Source organism: Sylvia atricapilla, chromosome 3, assembly GCF_009819655.1.
Source record: "Sylvia atricapilla isolate bSylAtr1 chromosome 3, bSylAtr1.pri, whole genome shotgun sequence".
Taxonomy (NCBI): Eukaryota; Metazoa; Chordata; class Aves; order Passeriformes; family Sylviidae; genus Sylvia; species Sylvia atricapilla.
In genome coordinates, this window is record NC_089142.1 from 23,840,454 (window position 1) to 23,850,027 (window position 9,574).

General features: G+C 35.1%; 1 protein-coding gene across 1 annotated transcript in view; it reads left to right on the forward strand.

The window, feature by feature from the left end:
- Nucleotides 1-8,624, forward strand: part of TINAG (tubulointerstitial nephritis antigen) — a 36,452-nt gene extending 27,828 nt beyond the window's left edge. The window contains exons 10-11 of the mRNA XM_066314952.1: nt 6,670-6,715; nt 7,828-8,624. Coding sequence (XP_066171049.1) covers nt 6,670-6,715; nt 7,828-7,944 — 163 coding nt within the window. The 3' untranslated portion in view covers nt 7,945-8,624. The remainder of the gene's footprint in view (nt 1-6,669; nt 6,716-7,827) is intronic.
- The last annotated feature ends 950 nt before the right edge of the window (nt 8,625-9,574 follow it).

The window sequence follows — 9,574 nt, forward strand, 5'->3', positions numbered from 1 at the left end:
TGTGATATATAACAGCTAAGTTTTAATGTAGAGAAATTAAACTCTTATAGATATTCATCTAGTTATAGATATTCATCTGCTCTAGCTTAAGTATCTAAAGGTGAGCTGAATTGCTTTGTTGGATCTGATTTCTCCTTGTGGACTATAATAGAATTTGTGGGATAACATCACATTTAAATAGCTAAAATGAAAAAATCTAGATTAGAGAAATCCCACATGCAATAGCATCTTAAAATTGCTTAAAACCAAAATGACTGGTGTGTAATATTTGTAGTAAGACAGTATTTTTAGAATGTCTTGCATATATATGAGTGTATGTACATACATGCTTTCATGGATCCATGCATACACAATTACAGCTCTTAATGACACCAGAATGAACATCAGTTAAAGAGACACGATGAAATGGCAAGTGGGACGAAGGAGGACAAACTATTAGTTTGATAATTTTCATTTTCTAATCTGCACTCTCCTATTTTAAGAAGACTGATGGCTGAAAAATTACATATGAAACTGTCATTTCTATTTTAAGGTCTCTTAATTAAAAAAAGACTAAATTCACATCAAAGATAAACTTGGTGGTAGATTTCTTTCAAATCTGTACATTTAAGCTAGGATTTCTCATCAAACATGTCATATTTATTCTATACCAGATTCTCTGCAATTTTGATTTTTTTGTGGGTGTTTTTTTTGTTTGGGTTTTTGTGTGTGTGTTAGTTGGTTGGCTGGATTTCTTAAATTTTATTTTGTCTTCTTTCTAGTCTTCTGGCTTGCTTAGTTCCATATGGGAAAAGAACTATAATGACCATAGGAATAGAAAACCTGGGGCAGATTTGTTGGTATAAAATGCCATAGCCTGTTTGGTAAGGAAAGTACAGTTCTGTCAAGGAAATACACTGGATGGAATAGCTGTGGTTCTAGTTCAAACAAATTGCTTTTCAAAGTTAGTGAAGTATCCATCATGAATGTTTGTAGCTTGTTCAGACAAATCTCTCAGATTTTTATTTCTGAATCACTTTAGTGCCAAGCTACAATATATGATCCATACCTCACTAAAAAGCTGCAACTGGTGAAGCCATGACATTGAAAAATTCAGGAAGGTCTCAAAAGCCCATGCCTTTGGCTGCAATTAAATCTATGTACTATCACTTTAAGACTTGAAGGAAACAAGAAAATATTATTAAAAGCCTTGAGAGTCTTTCATGAACAAGATAGATTTTCAATGTTTGGAAGGAGCTCAGAATGACAAAAGGCTTTAATAAGAAGACACTGAGATGTACATTAGCTGGATATATATATTTCCCCTCTATTTTAATTAGCATTCACTGAAAGATTTAAATGCAATAATGCAGCAGATTAAATGGCTTAGCCAACTACTAAACTGAAACTTCTATGCCCTAAAGAAACACTGGTTGAATGTTTAACACAAAAAGGCATAATAATGGAGATAAAATTGGTATGTGAGGCAAAGAGCTTGTGGTTTAGTGTTGACGAGACAGCCAGACAGAGCAACAACATTCTAAGACTTAATACATAATTAAATGATTCACCTGTCCAAAGTCCCAAGTCTTGACTACTGTTAGTGATATCTGGGGTTTGAGCTTTGGAGACTGTTTTTCTCTATATTTTTCTGTTTAGTTGCCCTCACTCGAGCTTAGACTCAGAATAACTACAAACAAGTAACAAACCACCAAAAGTCATAACCCAAACTCTTTTGTTCCTGGATAAAGAAACCTGGGCTTGAGTCCTCTTTTTCTTTCATTGGAAAAAAAAATAGTTTTTCATTGTCCGACAATCAACATCAGGTATTACAGTTAAAAATTAAACAGCAACACTTAAGCATTTTACAGCAAAGAAATACATGAGGAGATAATGGTAAAATGATACAGTGTCTGATGATTCATGCAGTTAAATCCACCAGACTATCCCTCATATAATTCATTACAGTAGATCTGTGGGATCTGTGGGCTTGATTTAACTATTGGCTCACTGACTCAATTTGACTCACCTCTCATGTTGAAAAGTCTATGCAAAACTACAATTGCAAATTCCTGAAAATATTTTCTAAGAAGCTTTCTCTTAGGGTGAACATTAGTCATTGACTCTAACCTTCATATTTTTAAAACAAGATTAAGAATTAAACTTTTGTCTAATTGAGTAGATGAAATTGCTAATTTTTGTGACCCAGCACTAATAATAGGACATGACCCATAATAGTTACACCTTTTTTTCTCTGCTAGCATCATGAGAATTATACAACCAAGTCCAGGGAAGAAACTGAGATGAGACATTTTGGGCTGCATGTATTTCTGTCCAGCAAGTAGTTTAAATCCTTGGTTAATGCAAAGCATTGACTTCTACCAGTAGCAATGAATCCGCAGAAATTAGCTAGAGATCTAAGACCTGCCATTTGTCTTGATTTTTAAGGCCATATTTGTTTTCAGTTCAAATCTTCAGTCTTAAGGAGTCAGTTTGTATAATGTTATTTAGCACACTCTTCAGAAGTCTTCATGTATTTGATGTTAAGAGCATTTTACCTACAAAGGTGAATGTAAGCACACTTGAATCTAGTTTCTGTTATCTGCCAAAACACCTTAGTTTTGAAGCCACTGCTGATAACCCTTTTTATCTTGTTAGTCATATTTCTCATTTTTTATTATTTTATTCAATGATTAATTATCAGCTTACTTTTTTCATGATAGCTTTCTCTCTTCCTTTCTTGTGAAGTCCACCTTCATTTTAATGGTGTAGTTTATTAAAAAAAAAACTAGGAAATGTTCAAATAAAACCAATTTCCATTCCCCATAACACTGCTGAAACAGTCTCTGTATTCTAGTTTCTTTCCTGTCAGGCAGAGTTGTGTATTCAGGGCCTGTTCCTACAGAGTTAATATCAAGGGAAAGTTATTACTGAAAAGGACAGCTAAGGTGCCTCTACTATATAGAATTGGACAGAAAATTATGAAAATCATTTTATGTAATACCACAAGTACTCATTCTTTTCTCTGAAAGAGCAACAGAATTCTTTTTACAGTTATTTGGAGCAGGTTTCTTTGGAGTAAATGGAAACACATTGATTAGTTTTTTCCTGAAGGGGACTGAATACAGTTTCATGAAATTACTTTTTTTAATTCAAGGTTATTTTGATTGAAGATCATGATAGTTTCTTTTGGAAAAGCTAAGTGGAGTATTTATCACAGAATATTCTTGCCATAGACAAGAAAACTCCCTTTTAAAAGTAATTTTCAGTAATTGATAGACAGACTTCCTAAATTATTTCTTAAAATCTCATCTTCTTCTTCTAAATAAAAATGGAAAGTTTGAATATGAAATGGTGTCATGATTTAAGCCCAGTTGGAAATGAAACAGTCACTCTCTCAACTCCATCTCTCCTTGCATACACCCCAGTGGAATGGGGGATAAAGTTAAAGTAAAACTTGTAGATTGAGATAACAACAATTTAATAATCAAATATAATATAAAATACAATAACAATGGCAAATGATAATAAAAAGGATAAAAAGTGCTGTACAATGAAATTGCTCACAACCTGCTGACCAAACCCAGAACCCCCCTTCCTGAACCCAGATGCATTTCTGGGTAACTTCCCCCAGTTTATATACTGGGCATGAGTTCTATAGTGAGGAAACAACCTTTTGGTGGCTTCCAGCCACCTGTCCCAGCTAGGATGCCTCCTAGTTTATCTTGAATTCCTCCTCAGTGTTAGAGCATAAGACAAAAGGAAAAAATAATTCCTTATTTAGCAAAACCCAAAACATCAGTATATTATCAACATCACTCTCATTCCAAATCCAAACCACTGTTACGTAACAGCTACTGAGAAAAAATTTACTGTATTCTAGCTGAAACTAGGACATAAGGTTGAAAGGTTGCCCTAAAAGTACCAAAGGTAAGGACATCAGAGATCTAAAGCTTTGCAAAAATAACCCTGAGAAATTCCCTGTCTGTCCAAGTACAATGAGATCCAACATCTCTTTGCTTTTAAAATGGCATTCATTTGGAGTAAATATCAAACTGGAATAATCCCAGAAGCAAACAAAAGAGTGTGATTAGGTTATTTTGGTCATCCTTCCAGAAAATGCAATATTGCTATCTAATGGATGTTGTCCAAGCATGTGTCAACTCACTTTAAAGTCTCTGTCAATTCCACTTGGGAGCTAATTCCTCTTGGAGTTACTTTATTAAACTCCTTCAGGATTATGCCTTTTGTTTTTACTTTTTGTCTTGAAGAATTTGAGGGACCAATCAATACTTTCTCTGAGCTGCTCCTCTGCAGGGAAAATGATCTGGAAATCTATCTAGAGTAAGCTGGATACAGCCATCACTACCCCCACTGGAGGTTAAGGTTCAAGAAGGGGATGTGGACGGGGAGCAGGGGGGGGGACCGCCAAAATGTATCAGGAGAGTCTGTTCTATCTTCTCTTTTATCCGTCCTTTGCGAAGAAGAAAACAGCAAATATATCTGCCCTTCCCTCAGGAGCCTTCCCTCCTGAGGGCTGAACAAAACCAGCTCCCTCTGCTCATACGTCATGTGCTCCAGACCCCAGACATCTCAGTGGACCCCTCTTGTTCTTGTTCCAGCCTGTTAATGCCTTTCCTGTGTGGGGAAGCTCAAGACTGGGCACTGGACACAGAATGGCAGTCCCCAAAAAAGGAAATCAGTCACTTTTCTTGATCTGCTGGCTGCACTCTATATTTTAATTTAATATAATTTAATTTAGAGTATTTGATGAATACTCATAGGCATTGATTACTGAGAAAACAGCTCTTCTTCCTAAACTGTAAATGTCAAGTGCCTATGTATCTATGATGACACAAACCCTGGGAAACTAAATTCATAGTTAAGAATACATTATATTTAAGGAAAAAAAAAGTTCCTTTTCTACCTTGCTTCCAAGTCTTCTTTCATTTAGAAATATTTCTGAGAATCAATAAATTCCTATCAATATATGAAACAAGTCGACCCTTTTGGAAATAACATATGTTGGAAAAGCATTTAATCACAGAAATATGACCCTGTGGGAACTGGTGATCATCATGCTCAAGCAAGAGGAATAAATTATGTTTAGTAGGAAATGCAGGAATCAGTGAATATAAATTGGAGGCAATTTTTCTCTGTCTTTGAGACTGATGTAAATATTGGACTTTCGTGATACAGCTGATGTAAATTTCTTTAGTAAAATATCCATGAGTAAAGAAGCAAATATGAATCTGATATGAAATTCAACAGCCTGTAACTTTTCTTAAAATCTATGATCATGACAGATTGCATCTGAAATATATTTATCAAAGAAATGGCAATTATTGCTAATCCCTGAAAATTCATGTGGAAATGAGAAAAAAATGCATCATGAGGCCTCTTTAAAAAAAAACAACAATAATTGCATTCCAGGGTTATTATGGCAAATATTATTTTATGATTCCTTGAATTTAATTATCAGTAGCTACAATTTGTGCTTTCAACTACAATCCACATTTCATCTCTCTGCTAGTCACCAATTTGTCTTTCTTTTCTTTTTCCCTTTGGCTGCAAGTACAGGTATTCCATGTAAATGATGGTTCACCAAGTTGATGCCACTGTTGCTGTTAAAATCAAAGGGTGACAGAAAAATCCCAATTCCCCCATTCACAGTGTGAGATTTCTCATCATATTTTAGCTGGTTGCCTTTGACTGGAGCACTGCAAATACAGCTCAAACATGTGGTGTTGATGGGATATGCACCAGTAAACACTCTGTCAACGGCATTTGATATACCCTAGGATTAACTTTACACTGGGGAAAACCATCTAAAAGTTCACATCTTTGGTTTTCTGTTTATTTGTGCCCTTTTATAGGCCCCCAAGCATCATGACCTGTGAATAATAATTATACAAGCATTTATTGCATGAATTCAAAGCAAGACAGAGCTCTTTAAGCTCTAGCAGAAAGACCATGTGTACTTAACTACCTAAGATGTGCAGTACAACTCTTGCTCACTGAAATACATCCAAGTTGGAGCTGCCCTGGGTTGGAACTGCCCTGTGTATAAAGTGAAACCTAAAAAGCAGAGCACTAAGCAGTTCAGCTACAGCTATACCCTTACGAAAATCCTATTACTTGGCAGATGGGGAAAATTTCTTGTATAATTACATAGATATTTCCACAAAAGTTAGCATGCCCTCAAAGATGACAAAAACATCAACCTCCCCCACACCATGCAATAAAACAGATTAAGCTGTCAGCATTTCAATTTGACCTGAGAAAGGCTAGGAATATTTTCAATCCCAACTCACCAGCTATTTCTGTAAAGGTGCTGCATGAGACTTTTAACAAAAGTGTTCCTAGGGATCTTTAGATTAGTTGAAAAAAAATGTTCACAATAGTTTCAATACTCCTACGTAGTTTATTTCAGTTCACAGGCAAGCTCTCCAGAAGAGAGATTCTGTCAATGAAAACGAGGTTTTGCAAAGAAAAACTAAAACTAGACTTATGTTAAGTTTTTGTAATCAGTCATGGTGATTTGACTTCTGGTTAGCAAGTCAGCAGGTAACCTCACTTGAATCATCGGAGTTTGTTACTCATGCTTTGTTCTGAAACTGGTATTTATGACAACTAATGCTTTTATTTTCTGATTGCTTGTTTCATCAAAGTTTCATTCTTTTCTAAAAGGTGGGGAGCATTACGTGACAAAAATGGACAGAAACAGAAGTTCTGGGTAAGTGAATACTTAGGACAGTGTTTTGAAGCAGGAAAAAAGATTTCAACAACACGGGTAATCTATAACCTACTTCTTTCATTCACTGTCTCTGCAACTATATTTCCCTTCACCTTAATTTGTCCTGTATAATTCTCTTCCCTCTCTGGCAACTTTCATCACGCTGTCCATTGAACTATAGCATCACTTACATCAATTTCGAAGCCTGTTTCATTCCACCCATACTTGTGGTTTTTTCCTACACTGCCTTTTCTGTTTCAAATCTCATTAAGTTTTTCAAATATCATAAAAAATTTCCATGAAGAGTCAATTCTTTTTGATGCCTGCAAATGAAAGTCAGTAAAATTAATCAATATTATTTGTAAAATATTTGGAAAAGACAAATTTTCTGTTTGAACAGTGTTGGCAATTGTTATCCAGACATAAGAATAAGTCTCCAAAACTAAAACAAATCAAACTAAGAATATATCCTTTAAGCCATTTAGAGTAAGTCAGATTTTATTCCTTGGATTATGACTAACAGCTCATCCCATTATTCCTGCAGTTGTCTAAAGGTATTTTGGTGTTTATATAGCAGATGGTAGGGCTTATGGTAGGTAGTTTCACTGGTATCAAAGTCAAAACCTACTGACGCTACTGAGATCTCATCAGAAAATAAATTGCTCAATATGTCAATAGCTACCTGAAAAAAACTTCCTTTTGCAAAAGCCAGCTTTTTTTTTAAAAAAGGATATCTTTGGTGTGTCTTTAACAAGTTAGTTGTAATTGGAATTTTGACCATTGCTGTTTCAATAATCACTTTTACCAGCAGAGAGTTGAATATTCATTTAATGATTTCTGCTTCAATTTATCAAACTGTCTTGTAGAAATACTGTTCTGTTTTTATTAACCCTGATTTTGGAACTGAATTTTTGATCAAACCAAAAAAAGGAACAAATTATTAGAAATCAGAAAAAGATACATGCTAATTCTCAGTGCACCCAATCTGAGAGACTTTATTTCTTAAAAAGGAAACTAACACAAAGGATAAATTTTGCACTTTGCACCTTGCACATTTAAATAATATTTTAAAATTAAGACTGATAATTTTTTTCTGTTTTGTTTACTTTTAGATTGCTGCAAATTCCTGGGGAAAGTCCTGGGGAGAAAATGGTTATTTTAGGATTCTACGTGGACGAAATGAGTGTGATATTGAGAAGCTGATTTTAGCTACTTTGGGACAGCCATAGTTTATCTGTACCGTACTCTGCTTGGTGTATCTATTCTTTCCATTGTTGTATATTGAGTCTTTATGGGAAAATAATAATGTCTTCTCTCTAAGTTACCTTTCTATTAACCCTCATGAGGTCTTCCTGGAACACACTGCAGACATCACAGCACTCTTGGATCTCACCGAGTACAAGCACCCCTTCAGATTAAAAGCATGTTATAACCAGGGCTACTGAAAACCTTGACAGATCACAGAGTAGGAAGTTTCCTCCTGATTGAACAATTCCTGAAAAAATGGAGTTATGCAGTTAGCATTAATCTCTTTACAATACATACTCTGATCAGAAATTACTTCAGAAATACTATGTGCTCTTCCAAACAAAATTGGCTCACACAGTTCATGGTCATACTGAATAATAAATTTCAAAGAAATATAAGTAATTCTGATCCTGTAGTTGAAGAATATTTTCTATCCACCTTCCTTACAACTAAGTAGATAAGTTGTATCTATGTATCAATAGAATCCAGGAAATTAATTTTCTTCTAGTCGATCCCACAAAGTTGATGTATTCAGTGTAATACAAAAATAGCTTGCAGTGAAAGACTGTATTCCTGTTCCTGCAACAACAACCAAACCTGTACGATTTTAATAATGTTTTAATTAAAATAAAATAAAGAAGAAAATGTAATTTCTCCTCAATTCAGTCTAGACTAGACTAGTTCCTGAACTGCTTGCCCTCCACTCCCTGTTTAACCTGAAAACATTCCCAAAAGCCTGTTGCAAATAGAGGAAAAGATAGAAAGGACATTCTGTTGCTTGTCTTGACTGACCTGTCTGTAATCCAGGCACAGTTCCTGGTGTTGCTGATCTGGATCACTAGTGCAAACGAGACACCCAGAACTCCTAATGCTTCCATAGCTTCTTCTGTCTGAAGAAGCAGCTTTTTGACCCAAATCCCCTCCTTATAAGCATTGCTGCAAATCTTGACAAGTTTGAGGACTGTTTTGCTTATTTGCTAATTAAAATATCAATATTGAAACTACTGACATAAGAAGAAATTTAATACTTTCTAGGTCTTTCAGTTTCAGTTAATCCAAAGGCCAAATGCCAACTGGAATAAAATGATGTATGAAAGAAAACATGGCACGTTAAATAAGTGGGGGGAGAAAAGCTGCCAGGAAGTACCAGTGAACAAAGAATTTCTAGGTATACCTTCAGTGTATTTAAAAATGTTCATTCTTTCTATAATAAGAACCTGTGGTCTAAATGTCATCAGCAAGTTCCTTCCAGAATTTTTCACAGCGGTGGCATACGGCAAATGCCCATGCCTCTGAAATAACATCTCTGAAACTAAAGTTGGGTGACAATTTACTTTGCATCACTTAAAGGAACTATTGTTAAAATGTCAGTACCATACTGCAGCACTGTGGCCTTTTCTGTCATACAGTAAAGTGAATTTAGACACAAAAACCCCCTTTATCGCTTGAAATTCATAGCAAATTTTAACACAAGCAATTTTAGAAGCTCTAAATGCTCTGAGAGAAATAACTCTTCTAGTTTTAGTGAGCTAAGCCAGTACTTGAGAGGAAAGAGTACTGAATCAACTGCACACCTATTTCCCAACCTCTTGCTATATATTGATTCCATAA